The 26,920-nt window shown below is 37.5% G+C and overlaps 3 protein-coding genes across 4 annotated transcripts; 2 read left to right on the top strand and 1 right to left on the bottom strand.

Moving 5' to 3' along the window:
- The first annotated feature begins 1,097 nt into the window (after window positions 1-1,097).
- LOC147855736 (transcription factor MYBS1-like) lies at window positions 1,098-3,609 on the top strand. The gene is made up of 2 exons (XM_087330456.1): window positions 1,098-1,778; window positions 2,883-3,609. The coding sequence occupies exons 1-2, from the start codon at window positions 1,174-1,176 to the stop codon at window positions 3,352-3,354; spliced, it is 1,077 nt and encodes a 358-aa protein (XP_087186582.1). The 5' UTR covers window positions 1,098-1,173; the 3' UTR covers window positions 3,355-3,609.
- A 707-nt stretch (window positions 3,610-4,316) lies between these two features.
- Window positions 4,317-7,442, bottom strand: LOC147855735 (uncharacterized). Its single transcript, XM_087330555.1, has 3 exons — window positions 5,914-7,442; window positions 5,313-5,442; window positions 4,317-4,977 (listed from the first exon to the last, which is right to left on the bottom strand). The coding sequence occupies exons 1-3, from the start codon at window positions 7,425-7,427 to the stop codon at window positions 4,750-4,752; spliced, it is 1,872 nt and encodes a 623-aa protein (XP_087186681.1). The 5' UTR covers window positions 7,428-7,442; the 3' UTR covers window positions 4,317-4,749.
- Window positions 7,443-18,780: 11,338 nt separating this feature from the next.
- LOC147855734 (pentatricopeptide repeat-containing protein At3g09040, mitochondrial-like) lies at window positions 18,781-22,138 on the top strand. 2 transcript variants are annotated; one of them, XM_087330484.1, is made up of 2 exons: window positions 18,781-18,966; window positions 19,145-22,138. In XM_087330484.1, the coding sequence occupies exon 2, from the start codon at window positions 19,195-19,197 to the stop codon at window positions 21,775-21,777; it is 2,583 nt and encodes an 860-aa protein (XP_087186610.1). In that variant the 5' UTR covers window positions 18,781-18,966; window positions 19,145-19,194; the 3' UTR covers window positions 21,778-22,138. The 2 variants fall into 2 exon arrangements, with proteins under 2 accessions (XP_087186610.1, XP_087186609.1); XM_087330483.1 differs by having other exon boundaries at window positions 19,105-22,138.
- The last annotated feature ends 4,782 nt before the right edge of the window (window positions 22,139-26,920 follow it).

Genomic DNA, 26,920 nt, shown 5'->3' with positions numbered 1-26,920 from the left:
CACTTGGGAGGAGGATTGAAGAAATAAACGTTAATGTCCCTTAAGAAGCCAAAGTAACTTGTGAGACCAAACCAAACATTATTATATTTCTTTTGAATTGGCCTATGAGACCAAACATTATTTCTTTTGAATTGGCCTATAAGACATAAAGTTTATGAGCATGTATGAATACATACATTTTGATATGATCGACGAGATCAAAGTAGAAGCTAAGTCAGTCACGTTGTTCACTTATGCCATGACACTGGTTTCTATGCGCAATTTACACAACCTAGCTTAAAAACTAGATGTGTGCATCATTTTTTCTCTCCTTGAGATATTGGATGCATACATACTTAAATACACGCATGCATACATATACATACATATGAACATACATAAATACATGCATGCATACATACACATACACGCACATATACATCCATACATACATACATACATACATACATACATACATACATACATACATAGTTCTCCTTTCTAATATATCCTTGAGGGTTGCGCACATACACACATGCATACATAGTTCCTACCATAGTACGTAATATACTCGGATGCATGGGCAAACATTCGTTTTACACGAATGAAAACGAATGCGTATGTTATCAAAAACATTTTTTAAAATGTTTTTTTACACTTTTACCTTAACTTTCTTAACTTGAATTTGTTTTTACTTTATAATAAAAATGGATACAAAAGTATGGTATTTACCATGCTTTCGAGGGTGTTGACCATACTCGGATGTTTAGACGAATGCGAATGCACGTATGGTTCATGTAATGATTCCTACTTTCTATTGTATCCTTGAGGGTTGTTGCAGTGCACATACATACATACATACATACATGATGCATACATCATAGTTCTCCTTTATACTCTATCTTTAAGGGTAGTACACATAGCACAGATATGTTGTGGTTGGGAGAACTTGGGACATGCCACCATGCCATGCCACCATGTCATGTCATGGCATACATATACATAATATTATTATCTTCTTTTGTGATGCATAATACCCTAGAGGCAGATTGAGAAGCAGGGGAGGAGAGAGAGAGAGAGAGAGAAGGGGCAACATAATCTCGTGTCTATGAGTAAATGAATGAATGAGAGAGAGAGAGAGAGAGAGACAAGGAGGGAGGCAGAAGGAGAGGAATATTGTAAGTAGATGTGTGTATGGCAGAAGACCACTCTTCTTCCTCTCCTCCTGACTTCCTCCTAGATTCAACTGGGCTAGATTCTGCAGAATCTTTGCCGGCTTCCATTGGATCTCCTCTAGGAACAGAGGAAGAGGAAGAGGAAGGAGAAGAAGAGGAAGAAGAAGAAGAGGAAGAGGAAGAGGAAGAAGAGGAAGAGGAAGAAGAAGAAGAGGAAGAGGAAGAGACCTCAAGCTCCTACTGGACAGCTCAGCAAAACCAGCAATTTGAGGATGCACTGTTAGCATTCATACAATCAGGTGATGACAGGTGGAAATGTGTGGCTGGCCTTGTGAGTGGTAAGAATGCAGAGGAGGTGGAGAGGCACTATAAGCTGCTCTTAGAGGATGTGGAAGGTATAGAGAGTGGAAGGATACCTCTTCCTCTCTATGCCCCTCTCCCACCACCACCACCACCACCACCACCACCCACTCACCTATCTTCTTCTTCTTCTACTGCTCCTCTTCTTGGAGAGAAGAAGCAAGGTAGTCATCATGGAAGTAATGGTGGTGGGCAGAAAGGTAATCTCTCCAAAGCTGACCAGGAGAGGAGGAAAGGCATCCCATGGACCGAGGAAGAGCATAGGTATGCAGTATGTTATGTAATGTAAATGTGATCTGTCTATGTGTATGTATGTATATGTCCATCTATCTGTCCATCTATGGATGGATGTATGTGTGATTGTGTGTATATCTCATGACATTGGCTGGGTAAGCATATGTATGCTCTAGTCCTTGAATGTCTCTAATCTTAAATGTGAAAAACTTTTGTGTGATTTCACCTCACTTCGAGGTTACACACCATGGCTTTGAAATAATGGGTGTGCATGTATTGGGGCCAATTCGATGGAATGGATCGAATGTGACCGATTCTTCCCATGCCTATACACTGGAAGTCTTACAGACATTTTAAAGCTATGATTCTGGCCACATTGTAGATTTAGACCTAATGTTACATGTCTATCAAGGCAGTATGTTGATTCATTCTTAAGGTTACATGTGTAGCAAGACAATATTTTCTGGGGGCTTGGGAAAACCATGAAGGATTATTAATCATGAAATGTGTATATGAATGTACCCCAACCTTGTAGACCATGTTATTTATAGATTTTGATTGTACACTGGCACATTACATTATATCTTATGTTGCCAAGATTTTGGCTTCTCTTTATGCATATGTCATATATATCAATGACATCAATGGATATATTTTGTAAAGTTCCCTTCAGTGTTTGATTCATGTAATCAAATCACATGTTTCTTAGATTTCAAGGGTTTAGACAAGATATTATTTGTAATTGCAGTTGAAATTAATCGGCTGTGTCATGTGTGTGTGTGTGTATCAGTGCTCATTTGAAATCAAATCACATGTTTCTTAGATTTCAAGGGTTTAGATAAGATATTATTCGTAATTGCAGTTGAAATTAAGCAGCTGTGTCGTGTGTGTGCGTGTGTGCGTGTGTGTGTGTGTATCAGTGCTCATTTATATCATGTGTATACGTGTATTCTCTTGATAGCGAACCAAGTTTATTTTAAAGATCTTAACTATACTTCGTGTGTGATGGAAGCTTTTTTTAAGGATACTTTCTTAAACCATAGTACATACTCCTAGCAGAACTAGTTTTACTTCCTTCCATTCTCTCAATATGCAGCTAATTGTTTTCTTTTGCTTACCCTCCTTTGGCATCAGACTCTTTCTACTCGGCTTGGAGAAGTATGGCAAAGGAGATTGGAGAAGCATATCAAGGAACTTTGTGGTGACGAGAACGCCAACCCAGGTAGCGAGCCATGCACAAAAGTTCTTCATACGCCGCAACTCAATGCCAAAGGAGAAGAGAAGATCGAGCATACATGATATCACAAGTTTTAACAATGGGGGGGATTCACACATAGCAGGGCCATCTCAACAACCGTCGACAACCCCTGTCTTCACATCTCCTCCAAACCCAACCACTTTTCCACCAATGGGTAGCAGTGTATATGCGCTTCCGGCAGTTGGCCAACCAGTGGCTCTAGGAACCCCTGTTCCCATAGCTCCTCCCTCAATGTCTATGCCTTATGTTGTAAGACCTCATCTTGCCTCTCAAGTTGTTGTCTCTGGTGCTGCCTCGAACATGGCACAAGTAATGTATTCTATGCCTCCACCTGCCTCATCCTCCTAACTGGACAAGAACAGTACGGAAAGGAGCGAAAAATCTCTTTCTTCTTATTGATTTTTGAATTGAATAGTGGGGCCGTAGAAATGACTACTATTGCTACTACTACCACTAATACTAATGTGTGTATAAAAAAACAAAGTTTTTCATCCAGCTTTGTTGAGCAGGATTCATTCTTTATTCACTACTAGTGAATGGGAGAGCTCGTGATGTTTTTTCTTTTAATTAGCAAGGAATAAATTGGCATGTCACATATTCAAATTGCACCGTTATTGTTAAAGATAGGAATTTCTTTCTTATTTTGACATAAAAGCTCAAATATCATTATTCCATTGAATGTTTCAGCAACACAAACTACATGTCTTGTACTAAATGGTTCTAAATAATTTCGTAGAGCTGTTTAATCCACATGACTGCTTATAGAAATTGGTTGAATGATTACTTCTATTTCAATACAGGAAGATTATCAAAGGCATACAGAGAAATGCATAGTATATTGTGGTCCTGCAGTAATGTAATGAATTCTGACTGTACATAGTATTTTCTGATCACTTCAATGTTATTATTTGCCAATTTGGCATTATAATTGACAATGATAATGTGAAATAAATACTTGGAAGCCTCTTAAGTTCTTCAGGAGTATAGACCTATCCACTAACATCTCAAAGTCCAAATAAATGTTCAAGCAAAGTGAACACAATAGAGGTCTCAATCAATGTACTATGAGGAACTCATCATCCAACATGTTATTAAAAGCTATATTTTCATAAGACTGCAACATTGTTGATAAAAGGCTCTAAATTCTGCAACTTCACCTTGATCACTGTGGTCTAGAAATATGGAGCACCACTACCCAGTTCACTAGCACAGGGTAAAGCTAATTTACTTTGATTATTTTTAGAATCTCCACTCATTTTCGTTAAAATTTGTGAGGACACAATTTCATCAAGGCCCAAGGGCAAAGTAAATATCACAAAGTTTACAAAATACATTAGTTCTGTAATAAATGTGAAGACAACTGCCAAGTCCAGATCCAACATTCATCCCAATAATAATTACTCTCATGAGAAAAAAAAACCACTGGAGTATATTGATGTAGCAAACTTGACTGCTCATAATAAAAGGTATAATCAGGTTTTATGCCAGGTGTTACATACATATGGTGTGACCCTGCCTTGGTGTTACATACATATGGTGTACAAGTGAAGAAGATAAATATGCTTGAAAACTCTGTGTCATACTTGAACTCTATGTGTCTTGTGTTAAGCAACACATCTGTCATACATAGCACACCAAAACATTGTGCTCAAAACCGAAAAAACTAGTATCCAACATGTGGTTATTTGCACTCATAACTGAAAACCTGCATCCCCAAATGTATCCTAATATGGTATTATATCACTACTCTGCCAATAAAACTGAGAAATGATACCCGGAGAAGAAGGATGACAGCATTGCAAGGAAAGACGAGAAAAATGCCATTGCAATTGCACTATCAGCTTTCGAACAAAACACCCAAAGGCTCCATGTGGAACACGCTGGTGGCCATATGTTATGCCAACCATTATATGAAAGCCCTGATGCTGTCGCTGCTGATGAGCTCGATGATACCAGCAAGAATGCTAGCATCTGGAAAAAAATTATGTATTGTAATTACAAGTATTCAAAATGCAGGAGGGAAAACCAAAATATACCCCTCAATAATCAGCAAGTTACTAGTACATCTCAAGTTTCCAAAATTCATCAAAAATACCCAGACAAAGTTTGAGCTTTTGTACTACATATGGTAGTCTGGAGAGTTTTGAAAACCCTAGATGTACATTCTTGAACTAAACCAGGGGTATTCTGGTCAAATGTCTGAAAAATTAATGGGTACTTTTTTGGATGCTTCAGTGTGTTGTCATATAATAACATGATTAATCCATGAGAAAAAATTGTAATTTCAGGGAAAGGAAAGATCAAACCTGATCACATATGTACACCAAGGCTGCACCTTTAATGGGAGAAGTCAAGACACTACCCTTGGATCGTGCAAAATTGATTAAATGCCCACTTGAATAAAGAGAAGAGAGCATATTGAGAGCAACAAGATAACTGAAACACAACATCCCCACCCCAACCCCCAAAAAAAAGTGACAAAAAATGGCAAATACTTGGTCAGTGTGATATTTGGGAATTACTTTACAAAATCACTATGTGATACATAATCCATATGATACTTAGTCAATGAATTTCCAAGTTAAGCTTTGCAAGCACTAATCTACATAATCCATATGATAAATCGTCTATATTTGCAACGATTATGATACATAGTAAATAATCTACATTTGCAATCACTATGATATATAATCTATATTTATACTTGATCTAAATTTTGGGGTTAATTTTTGAAATAGAATGGATGAAAAAATACTTTGTCTTTCATTTTTAAAGTTAATGTTTAGCAACCATCTAATAATCACACGGAAGCACACAACCTAATATGATAGGACTAATCTTCGCACATGTAGTCGCATATAGACTATTGCTTTTCGGAGTTGATCTATGTTTTTTTTCTTCACTTACTTGTACGCTTGGAAGTCACTGAACTTGACATGAAAAGTACTTCCAGCAGCAACTCGGGTTTCATATGTACAGAACATTACCACAAAGGCTATAACAGAGCACAACGCACCTCCAAGTCGCAAAATAAGCTGTATTTTCTTTACATTGGCTGAGAGAGGTTGATAGTATGTTCCAGAGGGCGGGGGACGTGGTTTCACATTCGGACTACTGCTCATTAATCCTGAATGACTAGCGCTGACATGCTCAGGTCCGTATCCATGATTCTCAGACAGGGGCTCGTGAATATGATGAATATTTCGCCTCAATTCTGCATCATCCAAATTGGTATCAGCCCTTGATTGTGCATCGTACATCATGCTATCGGGCACTGATTGCGCATCATACATCATACTATCAGCATTTGGTCCTCGACCAAACATCTTAGTATCATCATGCCTTGATTCTTCACCATATTTCATACCATGCATCATGGTATCAGGAAACTGAAGATCAGCATTGACAGAGCTCTGTTCCAAGCTCTCGGAATCACAGTGTGGAAATGACCACCCGTCTTTCATTCCCTTTTGTTGCAATCCATTCTTTTCTCTTAATGCATCCTCTCTCTTCGAATAAGGCCTATTACTACTGTAAAGAGGCTCAAAAAAGCTCTTCTTATGAGTATATGCTGGAACCTCCTTGTTCTTCTGTTCATTTTCTGATGCATCAGCATCATCCTCGTCATCGAATAGAATCTTATCATGTCGATGCTGTCCTAATGTGGAATTGGAAGCAAATTTATTCTCAATATGCTTTCTTAGTGTAGAATTGGAAGCAATTTTATTCTCGTCATGCTTTCTTAATGTGGGATTGGAAGCAATTTTACTCTCGTCATGCTTTCTTAATGTAGGATTGGAAGCAAATTTATACTCAGTATCCTGCTTGCTTGGCATTCTAACATCGTGGCCAGGTGAGCTTTTGAGCTGTATATTTTCTTCTTCATCTTCTTTGCCAGGAACGAAATTGGTTCGAATTTCCCGTTCAGAAACCAAAGAAGAGGAGGAGGAGGAGGAGGAGGAAGGAGAAGAAGACCTGTGGCTTTCTTTCATGATCTCATTCTTGATTTTCTCATCCTTCGCTTGGCCATTTCTGGTGGATTTCCCGGCCATTTGATGGGCGGCTTCCATGCCCGGCCGGAATTTTCCAGTAGATGGTCTTCCAGGTTTCAGGTTGGGATAGCAGGTATTGGAATATTCTCGGCCTAAGGCAGGAGTTGCCTCTGATAGGTGGTTTTTGGCCAATGAATGGGTGGTTTCTGCGGCCGGGATGATGCTTCTGGGCGGTTCTTGGGCGGTTTCTGTGCAGCTGCTGCGTCTCTGCACCCCAACATCTTCTATGGACATGTCGGAGTGGATTAATTCGGCAGATTCAAGGCCAGTTTCCATGTCCAGAGGGCAGTTTAGAGCTGCATCTCCTGCTGCTCTGCCTTCTGGGGGTTCTTTAGCCTTCTGCTTCATCTCTTCTGCTTCAACCTCCATGGATGGATATGGATATGGATATGGATGGATTGGAGAGCAAAAGGAATGGATGTTTACCAAATATGTATTGTATGTTTGAAAGGAGAGAACCCTAATGGGGATCTCCAGCTCAGAGGAGCACTCTGCAGTATGCACTTTCAAAATGAAGCAGAAGCAGAGAGGCAGAGGCAGAGACAGAGAGTGTACTAAAATAATATTCTGTCTTTGGCATCACCACAATTGTGTGTGTGTGTGTGTGTGTGTGTGTGTGTGTTGGGTGTGTTGGGTGTGTTGGGTTGGGTGTCCACAAGAGACCCTCGATGGGCGGGTGTCGGGCGGCCGGACAATTGCCCCGACTTCGCGTATGTATGATGTCCGCTTCAGCATAGACCCCCCCCCCCCCCCCCCCCCCCCCCCCTATCTGCTATCTCTGTTACCTTCACGGAACTACACGGACCATGCCTCCCTACTTACCCGATTACTCGTTTTGTTCTCTGGATCGAAGGAGATCAAACGAGTCTCTCGTGACTTATTCAACAAGCGGTTTGGTTTTGAACCGTAAGGTTGCTACTCGTAGAATGCGACGACCCCAAGTTCGAATACTGATGTGGGCTCCGCTCCGTACCACGAATCGTATTAATCTCCCCAACACATTTGAGCATCATCGAGAATGTAATGTTCGTGTCAAGCATATTATGTAGTGTTCTCGGTTAATACCCCCCCACCCCACTTAAGGCACCATAGAGAATGTATGTATGGGAGAAAGAGATGTAGTAAGCCCATACCCGACAGTTAAGTGCAATACATGTGCAGTTGAAGGCAACGAAAGCTTTACGGTTTATAGTTCCATCATAGAAACAAATTCCTTGCCTCTCTCTCTCACACAACTAAATAATTTAACCAAGAAACTTTGTTGTCTTTTCATGAATCTGTTTTTTAACCCAGTTTATGATTGGATTAGTTGCCCAATAGTTCGAACATGCAATAGGTGTTGAACATGACTTCTAACACTTGTCTTATGATCTTGAATCCATCGTAGTTAATTATGTTGTTTATTTAGCTTAATCCACAATTTGAAGTGAAGTAAATAATAATAATACAAAACATCCTTCCCAAACACACAACAAATTAGTGTTGATAACGTCATAGTCAATTACAATAGTAAGTTTAATGTAAATAGTACTACAATTTATCAACACGTGCAAGTACAATTTCTCTTAATATAGGGTAGAGTGAGGATTCTTATCAAAAGCCTTCTATTACTAGTTGGCATAAAAAAGATATGCATACATCACTCAAAAAGTGCAAGTGTAAACTAACCCATGAGTATTGAATAATTGACTTCCCAATCATAACTACTTTTACGAACGTATACATGGTGTCTTTGTAGTAGGGAATAAAGGGTTGGTCTTTGCAAATACAACACTATGACTAAGTAGGCATGCTCGATGATTGATACATGGAGACTCTCAAGCAAATAAACTTGGATGTATATTGCTATATGCACTCCTCGATGTGGTTCACTGCATTGTGGTGTGTGAGAAAGACCTTGAAACTACCATCAATGTTGTGTTCGATTGACAATTCAAGAATATTGGAATGTGAAGGAAAACTACAAAAAGAGGAAATTAACTACCCCAAGCAATTTTCTCTTTGGCAAAGCAAGGCAAAAGAAGTTTTGTTGGGACGGGTTCCCTTTTATAGGAATCAGCAACGGTTCGGTTTCAGTTTAACCGGTTTGGGGGTTTCCAAACACGAACAAAACCGGTTCCTAAAAAGTCGATTAAGCCTTAACCAGTGTAGTAACCGGTTTAGGCGTAACCGGTTTGAGCAATCCCAAACCGATCTCAATCTGGTTAAGGAAGCTCAAGCCTAAACCGAACCAAACCGCCAAACTGTTTTAAGTGGTTTGGCAGTTCAGTTTAGGCTTGACAGAGTCGTTGTCGATTCCTAGTTCCCAAGCTAGAAGCAAAAGAAAGAAACTCTAAAAAGTACTCAATTTTCCCTTCAGTGTTTAAAATGCCAATTTGTTCTTGTTATTTCTCCAAATGTCATCGCCCACCCTACCAAATAATTATTGTATGTTGTTTTTCAATCATTTTTCGGCAAAATCATCCTTGTTATGTGGAAAGATGGATCTCTCCCATATGTAGGAATGTGCTTGAATATGTCCACAATATTAGCATATATTGTCAAGTTGTCTGCCCTTATTGTGAGGAATTATTTTCACAAAACCCATGCATCATCTCACGTATGCAAATGTTTCTTTACACAAAACTCATGCACATCCTCCTTAATGGTTGAAGACACCTCCACAAGGCTCATAGAAGGCCCTTCAACAAACAAATCAACTGCCAATAACTTTGAAAAGTCGAGAAAAGAATCATATTGCGCGGTTTAGATGCAATGAATATATGACTCGTTGTTATACCTTCATGATGAACTTAGTTGCCATCTTAGAACCGAAAGGCTTCGTGAAAGTGACACAAGACACAATATGGGTTAAAAGCTTGCATTAGTATCAGCAAAATGGTCGCACTCCCAACAAATGGACATGAAAATGGCTTCCATTTGGATTCAAATCAAAATTCCATATATGAATGATGTGTGTGTTCAAAATGGCTCTAGATGAACTCAAGCAAGCTCTTAGAGAATGGCATTCAAAGATAACATAATACCTTATTGGATTGCAAATATGATAACTCCTTATTTGTAAGAACCAACTCCAATTGTGCAATGTTTGCTAGTTGTCTATATATTAATGGCTTGATAATCAAGGATAAGTTATAACATATAAGAGTCATGGAGAAGGTGAAGTCTATCATTGTCTCCATGTTTGAGATGAAGGATATGAAAGAACTTTAGTACTTCCTCAACATTGAAATCATGTACACCCCACAAGGAATTCTTCTTTCACATTACATCTTGAACTTACAAGTTCAAAATTGATATGGTAGGTTGTAAACCAATCATCACTTCTCTTGATCGCAACCTACGACTAACCATTGAGTCAAATTCCATCATCTTAAATGTGACAAGGTATCCTTAGATGATCAAAAGTCTTATCTACCTCACCATCATGTAGATTGACCTAATCGGGAGTAGCAATTTGATTGGAAAGTCTACGCAAATTGGGCTAAGAACAAAGTGGATCACTTCTTCACAGTAGGGTTCATTTTCTCTCTCGAAAGCGGGTCATCCTTTAGCTTAGAGCAACAAGAACATATTGTGGCTCTCTTGAGAGAGGAAGAATATCACACACAACCATTTTCTACATGCCAAGCAGTCTAGTTCACACTAACCTACAAACGACAAACGTTTTTAGAACGGTACTTGGTATAGACAAGCTAGAGTAATTCTCAATCGCACTTGGTCTTCCATGTGACTTGTCAAGCTTAAGGGGAAGTAACAAAAGAAGATCGAAGATGAAGGAACAAGTTGGGGCAAGATATGAAAAGCAATCCATGATCTGTTATATGATGCTTGAAAGATGGGGGGGAGCAATTTCTGATTCAACATTAAACTCTTAGTTGAGCTTGAGGGAGGGTATTGGAAAACTAACTCAACATAAAGTGACATGTGAAACACATGCTTAGTGGGCCATGAACATTAAAGGCTAATTATCATTCATTATTGAAAACGGAATATTATATCTATATAAAGCGTTCTCTGCCCTTCTTATTCGTTTTTGTTGTAAGACTTGAACCCTTCTTATTCGTTTTTGTCGTAGCCCAAGTCTTACGTTATTATAACTCCCTTGTTATACAATCGATTATTGTTGTGCGCATCTTTCTCGTATTGTTTCTTTCTGACAACACAACATTACACACATACTCCAATGTATGCTAGAATTACAACTCTAACTCTAATTCGTTAATGGGTATGTCTAAATAAGATTTGTACCAATTAATGGTTGGGGAACAGGGAGGTGTGATTGTTTGATGGTAATATGGAAAGAAATCATAACACTATTAATACCAATATATCCTCGAGCAGTGTATACATGGGGAGTGGTACAAGATAAACCAATGGTATATGAGCAAAATGATGTTACAGATGTTATTGCTAAAGACATGGTTTGATGCAAAAAACATTGATACATTTGAATCCACATATAGAGGTTGATAAACTTGAAATATGGCAATTGCTAAGTAGTATCACAATTTGGTATATTTGGAAGGCTCGATGTTTGAAGATATTCCAAAATGTGGCTAAAACACCTACCTAGATAAATTCTAGGATTTGCACAGAGATTGTGCATAATCTCAAAAGTGTTTTTGATAACATAAAAGGTAATACACACCAAGTGGAGCTCAAATGATTGGAGTTTCATGCCATCTGGGACAAAGGCATATTTTATCGACGGATTTTTGATAAGGCGGAGTGGTTCTACTCTACACTGAAATATTTATTTACGCCAACAATTAGAATTTAGAAAAAGGGCTCATTACTGAAAGGTACATCATTTATGTATAGCCTTAGGGTGTTTATTAATACTAATGCAGTATCATTTTTTTGAAAGAAAGAACCTAAATAAGATTTGATCTAAAGTACGATATGGAAGTGTTACCTTTAACCAAATGTTACTTATATATTCACAATGTATGCTAGATAAAAATTCCAAATATACATGATGGTTATGTACATAGTTGAGGAGATTGTCCTTTGGGGTCGAAGATTGTGATTTTTAAATCTTGTCTAATGGGTCTGACATTAAGTTCATTATATAAATTCTTCAAGGTTTTAGTTTTATATAATGGAGACTCCTAAAAAACAGCTTTATAACACTGACATAGTTCATATTTTCCACCATAAAAAGAAGGAAAACGATGCATTGCACTTTATATAAGCGAACAATTTGTCGAGGTGTTCTACCTAAAATCTTACAACTAGAAATAAGGTTTCTATTAGGATTGAATGCCATCATCAATCCATAGAATTTTAAAAAGTTTAGGTTGAATCAAGTTTGGATCTTCTCCACCACATATAAATAAGAAAATATTATGGATGACTAAAAAGGAATTGTAAAATAAAATAGTTCTGGTTGTGTGTGCTGGTGTAAATTATAAAGGAATTCTTATGGTTTGAACAAGATGCTTGCTTTATATGCATAAAAGTATGATCCACTATCGATTTTTTGTAATTAGTAATATATATTTGTTTAGAATTTGAAGATTGCAATCACTTCATTAAGACTGAAGAACATATAATCATGTTATATAATGGATATAACATACACACACAAACTCACTCACACATGAAATCTCTACATAATTGTTCTAACCGTGTGTGACACTAACTACATATAAACACCCACGAGAGTGAACCTAATAATTCTAGATGATAAAGCTAATGGAACTTGAACCCACATAAATTGCATTGTATGCCACCAATCATCCACAAGCACACATAAGTGTAGACACCTTTCCTTTTTAAGGCATCCCTCCCCATGTCAATTATGAGAATCCAAAAAGTAATTCGTACATTCATTATCGTTTTCTTTCACATGTGTTGAAAATTTCTGAATAAATAAATTGTGCTACATATAATTTTTCTTGCAAAAAATGATCAAAGTGTTTGCATAAACATCATGACAAAATTGGTATAGAACCGAAAGAGCCAAGAGAATGCATGTGCCATTTTACCCATAACCTTAATGTGCGTGGTATGCTTGACAATTCTTGAACCAAACTATGCTAGACAATAAATGAAGACTTGTATATTATGGCAATATTTTATGTTTCTAAGTTTATGAGCTGGAGAAAACAACGGTACATTTTGAATGTGTTTGAGATAGATTAGTAAATAGCTTGGCGAACAATATGTTATAACTAGGAATCAAGAATGGTTTGGTTTTAGCTTAATCGGTTTGCTTTTGTCCAAACCAAACTGGTTAAGGCTTTACCAGTTTTGGCAAACCAATCCCTAGACCGGTTTGGCCAAACCGGTTAAAGATGGTTCCCAAACCGGTTCAATTTGGCTTGAGCTTTCCAAACCAAGCTCAAAATGGTTAAGGAAGCTCATGCGTGAACCAAGCCGAACTGAGCTGCCCAACCGCCAAAGCGTTTAATAATAGTTAAACGTCTCGGCTTAGGCTTGAGTTGAGTTGTTGCCGACTCCTAGTTGCAAGTTGCAACCACTATAAAGAACATACATATGGTTGCTGCAATGACATAATCAAGCAAATGTATTGGACTTTTTATTTCTTAATAAGTGTGTGCCATTATGCAAGAGTATTGGTGCTTATTATTTTGCATAGATACGAGATCACAAATTAAAATCCCTCACAATATATGGTTGAATTGAGTTCTTAATGGCATTTGATTGAGTGAACAAATAAATAACACCTTTTTCAAATTTTTCTCCTATATGCACTACATGTGCTAAAATATTATTGGTAAAAAATGTTTGTATCCCATGGCAAAAATTTGTTATAAACATCAATCATTCTAACATAGTTTGAGTCCATACTTATGAATGGATAATTAGATTAATCAAATTGGCATACTTAAAAGCATTGAATATTTCAGAAATTATCACTTGTTCACACTTTTTTTGGGCATAAACCATTGTAGTTATTTTTCTTAGTGCCACATGTCGGTGTAGTTATTTTTCTTGGTGACAATGCTAGTCATGCATGAGGTAGTTATATTTCTTAATTAAGAGAAGAAATCTTAATTACTGTAATTTTCTTGCATGGATATTCATGTAATGATTTGATGAGAAATTTCCAATTTTCTAATTTTCTTCTTTGGATATCTGTGTGACAATTTCAACCACTTTTCAAATTTGTTCTTTCTCAGTGTCTTCACGAACTTTCTTTTCTTTTCTTTTCTTTATAACTAGCATGTGTACGATATTCGCTTACATTCTCTGCATACTTTTCTCAGGTGCTAGTTAAAGTTTAATATTCTGTATAGCACAAATAATTGTGCCATGTTCCTATTAACATGTATTGAGACACTTTTTCATGTGCATTAATCAAGGCACATGCAATGATCATTTCCTTGCCATGACCACACAATCTATTTTCTTTTTCCTTGTTTGAATGGGTTGTGGGGAATATCCCTTAAGAGTTTGGTTTCTAACACAAATCGCATACTAGTAGTTTTGTTTCACATAATATTAGAGACCAAATCTTGCATGTATTTTTAAAGGATTTCAATACTTCTTCAGCAAGTTTGAAATTGCAAATGCATTCCACCACATGCCTTCTCATATTGGAACTTGTCCAAAACGCCCTTACTTTTTTATCAAATGAGGCACAATTTCGTACACATTTAGTCCAAAGCAATGAGCATCACATTTGTACAATCACGAGCATGGTAGTCTTATAAGCAACAACATTCTACATATCAAATTATTTGAATACTTCTCCTACTTTCTTGAGCAAAGCACACATTTATTAAGTAGTCACTGTATGTTTCAATGGCATGGGCATTGGCATTATATGTGCAAAGAGAAAGAGCATTACGAACAACATAAACACAATGAAGTGTTATCTCACTATTCAAAGGTTAATGGTGATCTTATCTCAGTCAATGTGATGTGAGGTGAATAATGAGAACATAGGTCAATCCTAAGATGACTAGCAAGGTGTGAAAATCTAAAATATTTTGATTACTATCATCACATCTTGATCTAAAACACGCATGCATGGGACATCATCTTTGTTGGCCTTTCTTGTAAAGGTTCCCCCTAACCATTTAAAATGGTGCACACATCTACTACATCTTCACATTCTCCTCCTTTGAGAATGGGTGGCAATGTTGTTGTTTGATTTGGCATGATTATCACACACCATTGCACACAACTCCTCTTCCACTTTTGCTCTTGTGTCATACTTGCGAGTTTGCATGCATCAATCATCCTTTGTTGTGTTTCCCACCACCCGATCTTTTTTTCTCTTTCATAACCATGATGGTGTTCTAAGTGTATTTAGACTATATAGCTATCCACAATCATGCTTTGTGCATGATGGTGGTTGTGATTTTCTTTCATCCATATCATCGATTGGAAGACCAAAGAAAGATGGTGGTGTATCAATTATGAGAATGGTAGTTCTTAACGCATCGATTGATTGTGAAAAAACATAAAATAACTCCATCATCTCCAACGCCCTTAAATCTATTCAGGTGAGTGAATTGCACAATGACTTAAGGGTGTAGTTGCTAATGGACACACACCCTTTGTTGAATGTCATGCAACTCTTCTTAGAGTTGACACTTGCGAGTGGTTGTGTTGGCAAAGAATATCTTCTTTGGATTTTCCCATGCTTTCTTCACTATATTTGCATGCAACATACCCCACATAGTCGAGCATGTGATCTTGGATACAAGTATGAAGCAATACATGATTTTGCCATCCCAAATAGCTAATGTCAATTATATTAAGTATCTTTTCAAAATCTCCATCAATGTATCCCCAAAAATCTTTTCCTACAAGGTATTGGTACATCTTGTACTTCCATGATGTGAAGTTGTTGCACTCAAGCTTCACATTAGGGAGAGAGCTATGCATTTCTTTTTTCATCTTTTCTTGACTTCTTCTCTTTTGTTGACTTCTTCAAGGTTTCTTTTGTGATGGAGACCACCCTCTAAACATGAGATATGTGGTTGCACTACATTGGTGATAGTTTATTTTTCGACACTTATGAGCCAATTTATTCTTGACATATGACATCAAGTAAAATACACAAAAAGCAATAGGGATATAGTTCTGAAGTAGTAGGGTGCACAACTATTGTGTATACTATCATCTCAAGCAAGATAACTATGGTGACTAGGGTACACAACCCTAAAGTTTAATTGAAGTATCAAGATCCTACCTTTGAAATTTGTTGCATCGACGCACATCATGCTACACTTGTGCTCAAAACAAACTCCTTAGTGTTCATGAGGTTCTTGTCTAGGTAGAGCAAGATTATAATATTGGAAGTATTCAATGACAATCCACAATGGAGTTTCACTTCTTGAAAGAAGATATCCATGAAACGCTCCATTACAAAGTGGTGCATCACCTTTAACTAAACATTGTAGAACAATTCTCTCTAACCTTGGCAAAGTTCGGGATAATGAAACACGGCAATTGATGGAGAAACCCATATCATTGCACAATATTTTTTGAGCCTGAACCTAGTTTGGTGATCTTAACACCTTGGATTTGTACAACATATCAATAAATGGATCATGTATTCTCCACAATAGCCAAACGTGCTTTTATCACAAGTTAAATAAATATACGAGGAGCAATGGTTTATGCTAGCCTTCCCTTGGCTACTAATGCAATATTTGTGCCAAACAAACATGCCAAACAAACATTTATTTGTGCCCACCAAGAAGATATTTTGTGAAGAATATCTCTTATCCTTCAAAGGCCTTCAAAGATCTTGTTCCATTTATCATGGGTGCAAATGTTTTCTACACGTGCTTTGGACCTCTTCTTGCCAATGTCATCAATGTACTCCCTTATGCAAATGGTTCATTCAAACGCCCTGCAATAATGTTGTTCTCCAAAGGGATAACACTTACTCCACACAATAGCAACCTTTAGATTTTCCAACAATCGCCCCCATCTTTGCTAGTTCATTCAAATCCTCAAACTCTTTACGAATCATGCTAATGAGTTTCTTCCCCTCAACAAGCTTCCATTTTCTTTTTTGGATTAGAAGACGCCATATACAATTCATCCATAGGACAAACTTTGATCTATCAATCTTTCATAGACACGAGCCTCCTCTTTCTATGTTTGGAAAGTCCCCTCAAGAACATCCCACCTATGATAACCAACTTCACTCTAATTATAGTTGCGAGTTGGATTATTAATCCTCCTAATCTTCATTGGTCATGCAAAGGAGTTTCTTCCCATCAACCAACTTCCATTTCCGGCTTTGAATTGGAACACCCTAGATACAATTCTTCCATTGGGTGAACTTTTTTCTTTTTAAACAAAACTACACCATAGTTTCCATTACCAATCCAATAAGCGTATACAAAGCATATAATGATACAATCTACTGGAGGGAAAGATCTCCACAAAGACGAACAAATCCTTCCACTTGCCTTTAAAGGATTGTTGTTTCAGAAAAATGGTATCTTCATTACCATTGAAGGAGTCAGATTGACATTTTAAAATTGAAATAAGCATCGACCAAATTTCCTTCACACAATGAATAGGATTTTGCTTTATTTGCCGAAACACATTTTTGCATCGATCTATCCAAATATTCTATAGAACCACCGATGATATCATAGCCCATACTGTGGCATCCACATTCAATTGATTTGAGCTTGAATATGGTATGTCCTTAACTTGCCTTCCCCTAATTTGAGGGTAAATAGTAACTTTTCCCTTTCATAATTATGCTTATCTACATTTACATCCACCCAAAAGACATTTCCCCATGTAATCACATTAGGTCCATACACAACATCAATAAGACGCAACATACGTTTCCAAACAGAACATGCAACCATATCATTCCATAAGGCATGTTGCATTGATTCCAAATGAAACCCACAAAAAGAGCAAGTTTTGATTCCCTCTTTCCTATGCATCCATTCCAAGACTGGAAGTGCATAATGGACAGATAACCATCTAAATGTAATGATTTTGTGAGGAATCTGCAAAGCCCACAACCATTTCCATTGGGCGAACTTTGTTCCATCAAACTTTTAGACCTCATCCTCCTCTTCCTAGGGTTGTCAATACCTTCCCATATATGACGAGGCACTTATTGACACATGTAATGGTATGGTATGGACCTATGTTTGCCAAAATTTTCCCCTTCTTATTGACTTGATGTAAACTTCTACTTCCCCTCATCTTCTCTTATTTGTGTCATTGTTGAACCTCCTTTTGAACTCGTTTGGTTCTTTCAACTTTATTCCTCCTCATCCTATTGTAGATGAACCTTGTGCTTGAATACCATGTTTTGGGGTTAGAACAAACCTACGTACGACCTAAGCCCTAAAGACTTGATATGATTATACACTACAACTACAAGAAAGAATGTAAATAGTCAGAAGATCCCAACATATTATATGACGCTCAAAGACACAAAGAGAAGATACACAAGGTTCAATCAACACTCTTCACAATAGTTACAACTTACAGATATAATGTCATGTACATGTCTTCTCTTTCTCACTCTACAAAGCTTGCGAAACTTAAAGAAGACCAATCCCTTCGAAGGTCCTAAGTCTCTCATGCTTATACTTTGGGCTCAGTGGGGTCACACTACCGGGCTGGACAAATCGGTCTTTTCTTCTCTATCGGTAATGACTTATGAGTTTCCGAGATCAAAGTGTAGTGGCCGGAGGAGCCCATCTACCCATGGTGAAGAATAAGTGGTAATTGGGAATCCTTGCTACATGCAATTTATATCTTTGCACATACCACAGTTATTGATTCATTCACCTCTTCCAAGGTAAAACAGGCAATATAGATTGTGGGCGATTTATGGAAGCAGAAAACAGAGATGAGCTCTACCGACACACATTTCTTATGGGCTGAATTCTTCAGAAATCCTAATGAGTTCTGTGATGTTCGGAAACAAAAGGTAAGAATTAAATCGAAATTTTGGGTTTTAGGTGCTCTTTTATTTTGATCTCATGTTCCCCATAAACTTCTGTGTTTCCCTTATATCTTTCCAAAATTTCCCATAGATATCCATTTTTTTAATGTCACTCCATCACAGAAAAATCCAAAATCACCTGATTTTCGGCATAAACCAACAGGAAAGCTACTATGGACGAACGAATACCATAACCCACCCTGGGTTGATCTAATGTCAAAAGGATTGAATTTGCCTCTTCCCACAAATAAGAGACAGACAGCTGAGTTTCAATATCAAATTTGTCTTTTAAACCGTGTAAAATCATGTGGATTTGAGAAGAACATATCAAAGTTGAGAAGTGTACATGCTGAAATCGCAAATAAAAGCTTGATTTCTAAAGATATTCATCTTGCCACTGCCCTACTTCGAACATATGCCAAATTGGGTGCTTTGAAAGAAGCACAAGAAGTATTTGAAGAGATTCCAGTGAAAGATGTTGTCTCTTGGACTGCTCTTATAGCTGGATATGCTGAAAATGGGTTCGAACATGAAGCCATGAAATACTATATCCAAATGCAAGATAAAGGAATCTTGCCCGATGGGGTAACTTATGTTTGCATTTTGAGAATTTGTGGTATTTTAGGATCTCTTGAGATTGGCAGAGACATAGATAACAAGGTTAGAAAGCAAGGGCTATTGCAAAAAGATGTAGTTTTGGGCAACGCATTGATAGATATGTATGCTAAATGTGGTGTCCTAGAGAAAGCACAAGAGGTATTTGAAAAGCTTCCATTGCGAAATGTGGTATCATGGACAGCTCTCATAGCTGGATATGCCCAACATGGTCTGGGCCATGAAGCTTTGAAATGCTTCAGGCAGATGAAAGATGAAGGGGTATGTCCAAACACAGTAACTTATGTCTGCATCTTGAAAGCTTGTAGCACCATAGGAGCCTTTGAAGTCGCTGAAAACATAGAAATTGAAGTAAAAAAGCAAGGATTGTTGAAGAAGAATGTTGTGATTGGGTCAACATTGGTAGACATGTATGTGAAGTTTGGCATGCTTGAGAAAGCACGAGATGTATTCGAACATCTTCCAGAGCGTAATGTTGTCACATGGACTACAATGATAGCTGGATATGCTCAATATGGACTTGGTCATGAAGCCTTGAAATGCTTTAGAGAGATGCAAGATGAGGGAGTTTGTCCGAATGTGGTAACTTATGTATGTGTTTTGAAAGCTTGTGGTATTGTAAGGTCTCTTGAGATTGGAGAAGAGATACATATCGAGGTTAGGAAGAAAGGGTTATTGCAGAGAGACATCACCATTGGCAATGCATTGATAGACATGTATGCCAAATGTGGGGTACTTACCAAAGCACAGGAAGTATTCTCACAACTTCTTGTGAAAAATGTTGTATCTTGGACTGCCCTAATAGCTGGATATGTTCAGCATGGGTTTAGTGGTGAAGCCTTGGAATGCTTTAAACAGATGCAAGATGAGGGTATCTCCCCAAATGCGGTAACATATACTAGCATTTTGAAAGCTTGTGGTATTATTGGGTGCATTGACATCGGTAAAGATATAGATGCTAAAGTAAGAAAGCAAGGTTTATTACAGAAAGACATGTTACTTGGTACTACACTTGTAGACATGTACGCAAAGTGTGATGCGATTGAAAATGCAAGAGATGTGTTTGAAAGCCTTCCAGTACGAAATGTGATGTCATGGAATGCTATGATTGGAGGATATACTCAGCATGGTATGTGTGAAGAAGCCCTAAATTGCTTCCGCCAGATGCAAGGTGATGGAATCTGTCCTGATGCATTAACATATGTCTGTATTTTGAAATCTTGTGCCGTTATAGGAGCCCTCGAAATTGGGGAAGACATTGATATAGAGGCTAGGAAGCAAAGTTTATTACCGAAAGATGTGGTTCTTGGTGCTAGCTTAGTGGACATGTATGCCAAATGTGGTGCACTTGAGAAAGCTCGAGAAGTATTTGAACAACTTCCGATGCGAAGTGTTGTATCTTGGACAGCGCTTATGGCCGGATATGCTGATCATGGCCTCTGTGATGAAGCATTGAAATGCTTTGAGCAAATGCGAGTTGAGGGAGTTTGCCCCGATGCTGTAAGCTATGCTTGCATTTTAAAAGCTTGTAGCATCATAGGGTCTCTTAAGATAGGGGAAGATATAGATTTTGAGGTCCAACAGAACAGGTTATTGCAAAAGGATGCAATCCTTGGTGCTAGTTTAGTAGATATGTATTCCAAGTGTGGTGCACTGGAGAAAGCTCGGAAAGTGTTCGAACAACTTCCAATGCGAGATGTTGTGTCTTGGTGTGCACTTATGGGTGGATATGGACATTTAGGTCAAGCAAAGGTTGTTTTAGACATGTTTGGAGAGATGAGGAGAGAAGGTATCATGCCTGACCATGTTACCTTTCGGGTTTTGCTCACAGCATGTAGTCATGCAGGTTTAGTGAAGGAAGGAGAAAGGCTGTTTGACAATATGTGTGTTATTTATTGTCTTGACCCGACTCTGGAACATTATACTTGCATGATTGATCTGTTCGGTCGTGCTGGACATTTTGACAAGGTGAAAGTATTGCTTGGTAGGGTATCATCTTCTCATCATCTTCCACTATTCTTGGCTACATTGAGTGCTTGCCACAAATGGATGAATGTTACGCTTGGTAAATGGGCCTTTGAGCAATCGGTAGAGTTGGATGCAAAATGTCCTGCTGCATATATTTGCATGCAAAATATATATGCTGCAACTTCTTTGCAAATTGAGGTCGATGAAGTTTAGCTTGGATGTGAAGAAGCATTCACATGGGTGATGTGAATTCTGATTTTCTCTTCATCTATTTCCATTGTGATATACAATTTTTTCGTAAATATGTAACCATATACAACATGAGAGCTAAACCGAGAGATATTTTCAGCCCTTTTCTACGCATTATTTACCATGCAAAGCTATCATTTCAATGGGCTATAGTCTGATTGTTTAAGTATAAGGGTGCATCTTATTCATGGACAAATCATCGACAATGGTGTTTTTAATAGTTCCATTTATATACATGTTTATGAAGTTGCCCCTTTGAGTTTGTTTCAATGTAATCTCCAGCACTTTTGTCGAACCGGAATAATGATGCATTGGTTGTCTTTTACTCTTAACAATTTTTTTATGCTGGATGTTATTAGGCATGTGCCCTTGTGTTGTGAATGACTATGGTAATTCAGCTTGCTGATGTCTTTTATATGCCCGACATGGATGTAATAATTTTGAGGTTAGAAAGCAGTGGTTATCACAAACTTAAGAAAACATTATGCTTGGAACCTGATAATTACCACCTTCACATCAACCAAGCTTCTTGAGGGTGAATTTTTTGGGTGTCGAATGTAGGATGTTTGTCAACCACCATCCTTATGGATGATAGTATCAATATTCCGAAAATGCCTTTTGTATGGAAAGATATTTGAAAAGTACCCTAATTAGGTTCCAAAAATATCAAGATATGCCCTTAATAGCCAAGAAATTGTTCATATGTATAATCTTCTTTTTCTTCTTCTGATAAGTTAATTAAAGTTAGTGTATATAGAGCTTGGGTTTAGTCACGAATAAAATCAATAGGCCCTCTAAGATGGCTTTGGAAATCTAATGTTGTATCTTATTGCCTTGTGCTCTTGTAATCATATAGCTTCATCCACAGACATACTTTATGCATTGCCATTTGTCTTTGTTAATGAAAGATTGCAACTTTTAAATTATAATTCTGAAGTGTTAGATCATCCCACTTCATGGCACTATTACAAAAATGTGTTAATGGAACTTGGTTGATCATTTGATCTACTAGAGATAATGGCTCTCATGGTTTGCTTCATTGTTTCATCCATGAATATAAATGATTCATGATGTGTGCATCTTTTTCCTATTTTTATCATTTTGAGATAAGATTTTTATTTTGATAGTTGTAACTTGTAACGTCCCTTAAGATTTGGTTTATTGTTTCTTGAAAATACTAACTTGTGGAATGTGGCATCCATCCATACATTATATGCACCATGTGATATGATCTCTATTTAGGTTTGGCATTAGTCTTGTCACTAATATGAACACCCCCTTTCACATTTTGTGACTCGCCAATGCCACTCACTTGGCTTGGCATTTCCACTATGCCAAAGGCCTAAGTTACAAACACAATTGAGGCGCATGATTAGGATTAATGACTAGAGCAATAAAGTGAAAACTATTCAAACTAAGCATACTTAAATGTTTTTTCCTCTAAGAATGGGTTGAAACTACAATAAAAATAAATTTACTACAATTTTGAGATTATTGTTCAAGCTCATCAATGCCCTCCCAATGTCCTAACTAGTGTGACATTCATGTGTATTACAACTGTCATTGTGACTCGTGAGTGTCAAGTGCACTAACATAAAGGGGAAAACGTCATGCCACACATTTACAACATAAGTTAATAGAAACATGGTTGCAATCCAAACAACCCCGACATAACCGCTACCCATTTGTTCTCTACCATTCCCCACCTCTCAATCTTATTACTGCTCTTCCCTACCTATCACGATCTTCTCCATTATCTCTAGCCTTTTTGTTATGACATTGCCCTCTAAGTGTTGTGTTTATCTCTCTAATATCATCGTTGTAACCTTCTTGGGTTCCCCCAAGTTGTTTTAGAGCAAGAATTAGCTTAGTGAGACAATAAAACAAATCAATGGGGCTTATCATGGGCCTCCACATAAGATGGAACTATCGTGTCCCTAATGGGATTTGTATATAACATTCTTATTTGTAAAATTTCATAACTAATGGAAGGAGTTTTTTTTGGAAAAAAAAAATGAGGCTCATCATGTCTTGTTATCAAAGTATGTATATCAAACATAGTAAGTAATGTCTTTTATAATACTCCTAACAACTTCATTCGGTTGCGGGATTTTGAAAATATTAATCGTGAACCAAGATATCTCTATTTCAATATGCTTATGCGAATAAATATTGTTTGCATTACAAATTTTATGGATCTTCATATTATAATTAAAACTCATTGGATTCCATTCATGGAAGTGTAGGTATAAATAGCAATTTCATATACCATAATTGTAATGGTTATAGTAATATGAATGTAATAATAGCATGGACAAACCAACCCACACTCCGAATAACAACCACGTGCATCAGTATCTCTGTATCAAGCTCAAACCATTTTCTTTCTTTTGTCAAGTTGGCCACCTTGTATGTCTGGCCCATGTTCCTTTTGACGAATATTAGTAAGTCTAAGGGCAAGATAAAAATAAAATATGTAGAATTTAACTTTCCTTACCACCAAGGATAAATTAGCACACCCATGAACATGATTTTTGGGCAAATTCTGAGATAAAATGGTCACTATCAGCATATTTTTAAAGTACACACGAACTCTCACCTTTTTGCATGACAAATGCAATACTCTAGAAAAGAATATGAAAAACCATGTGAAACAATATTGTGAGATGACTCAAAGTTGATTAAAACTCCCCCAATGTTTTCAACATGATGATGAAGTGGAAAGCACATGTTGCACCTCCTCAAATGACCTACCAACCCATGGAGTCATGATAAAAGTTTGAAAAAAGCATCGTGCTTTTCTCATTAAAAAGAAACACTTTCAATCTTACATACGAGGATGTCGTGTTTTTGATACGTGAAACTTTATGGAGGAAAATACCACGTTTGAGAGACCGAGCATTTATACGAAAGAAGACATTGTATGATGTACTTATTGAAAATCAACAAAGTATTCAATGGGACCGATAAGAAGAATGTGAGTTCTTCCACATTATTCATAAAAAAATTTCTTAATCTCATTCTTGATGTCTTCGTCGTGGCTCAAATCCTTTGAAAAAAAGGGGGGGGGGGGGGGGGGGGGGGAAGGGTTGTTAACATCAATCCTACACCACTCTACATTGGAGGTAATCACATAACATGATTAATTAAGGTTTGGCATGCACTAGTTAGTTCTAGACCATGCCACTATGATTCCTTTACTTCTTGGGTAAAGAAAACAAATTAAGCTCGAGCAAATTGTGTCTCGGAGAGATCATCGCTTTGATTAACAAAGAAAACGCCTAGAGGACTAGGCGCTAGGATGGGTTTCCCCTACATTCTCATTAATGATTTAAAAATTGTTTTCATTCCTCGATGACAAAGTAAAAACCAAATTTCTACACCCAAAGATTAAGGGGACACCCTTAAAAGCAAACCCTACACACGATTGAAACATCACTTCCTCGTTTCGATCGAGATTCGAGTATTGGTAACATCCAACAAGAGACCATATCAATTCCCAAAACAATGTGTTTGTGGATCAAGGATAAATTTCCACTCAACCAAATAGTTAAATTTCTTGACAAACACGTCTCCCATTGGTGCAATGTAAAAAGAGCCTTTTTGCTTCATGAGGTGTTCAAATGTTGGGTATTGAGGCCTTCCATGGATATGATATCTGACATATAACATAAATATCTCAGTGAATTCTTTTAGAAAGAACTTAGACGCGCATGCAAAAAAAGCTTCTTTGAGAAAGTGAAGTAGGAGAGGTCGGAGGTCATTTCGTTACATGTCCAATCTAGTACATGTTAAGGTGATAGTTGTTCTAGCTTGCAATGGTAATTGGTTTATGGATAGCCTTTCAATGACCGGAATAGAACCTAATATCGCGTACGCTCCCAAAAATGGCGGAAGAGACAAAGTAACATGCAATATCTACAAGTATGGGGTTGTAGAAGAAACATTGAACGTGTGCGTGACACAAATACATCTCAACATGCGAAATGAAGGTAGGATTATATCGTTTGTGAGAAAATTTTAGCTACAATGAACAAATTCATCGATAATTGATAGGTTGGGAAAAGGGAGTTGAGCATTTGAAACTTGTAGTTTCCAAACACTCCGATGGAGACTTTGAATAAGCATCATGGAGGTCACTCGCCTTCATATTACCATCCCTCCCTCCGTGCGCCTTCCACTTTTGCATTGGCAACCAATCCAATCGAAAAGCCAAAACGAGTGTTCTAAGGATTTTAAAAGAGTCTTCTCAATGCCAAAAAATAGTGTCTCGAGAAAGTATATACATACATATGTATGTCCATACATACACATATACAATAGATACATACATACATTCGTACGCACGCACACATATACAATAGATACATACATACATTTGTACGTACGGACATACATATACATATACAATAGATAGATACATACATTTGTACGCACACACACATATACAATAGATACATACATACATCACATACATTTGTACGTACGGACGTACATATACATACACACATATACATATACACGTTCTTCAAATCCCCAAAAGGACTAGCTCTTGGGATCCAGTGGCCACAATAAAAGTACACACAAAAAATACCCACCAGCCTCCCACCAAACATAACACACACACACACACTCTCTCCTCTCTCTCACTCACACACACACACACACACACTCTCTCTCCTCTCTCTCGCTCGCACTCACACATACACACACACTCTCTCTCTTCTCTCTCTCGCTCTCACACACACACACACACACTCTCTCTCTCTCTCTCTCATAAGGTGGAGGTTGTTGGTTCAAGTCTACTCTTGCCCATGTAAATACAATTTTCATGGGTCAATTTTGGTCTTTGAAGATGTTAATATATATATTTCTTTCTCTCCCTCCCTCCCTCTCTCTCTCTCTCTCTCTTTCTCTTTTAATTGTAATTAGCTTACCCTAGTGGTAAGTCAATTTACACTATTAGTGAGTTAGCGCTACGTCTTGGGTTCGAAACCCAATTTCCTCACTTCTCTATTACTCCAATAGATATCTCATTATTATTTCACTATATGCCATGATTGTGGAATGTAGGGGGTTGAACCCATGACCACCTGTCTGTTCTCTC

The sequence above is a fragment of the Azolla caroliniana genome, unplaced genomic scaffold (assembly GCF_043228905.1).
Source record: "Azolla caroliniana isolate FFs.n. ecotype wild unplaced genomic scaffold, voAzoCaro1.0.p SCAF_14, whole genome shotgun sequence".
NCBI classification, from domain to species: domain Eukaryota; kingdom Viridiplantae; phylum Streptophyta; class Polypodiopsida; order Salviniales; family Salviniaceae; genus Azolla; species Azolla caroliniana.
Note: the sequence above shows the minus strand (reverse complement) of the source record. Positions and strands in the feature narration are given on the sequence as shown.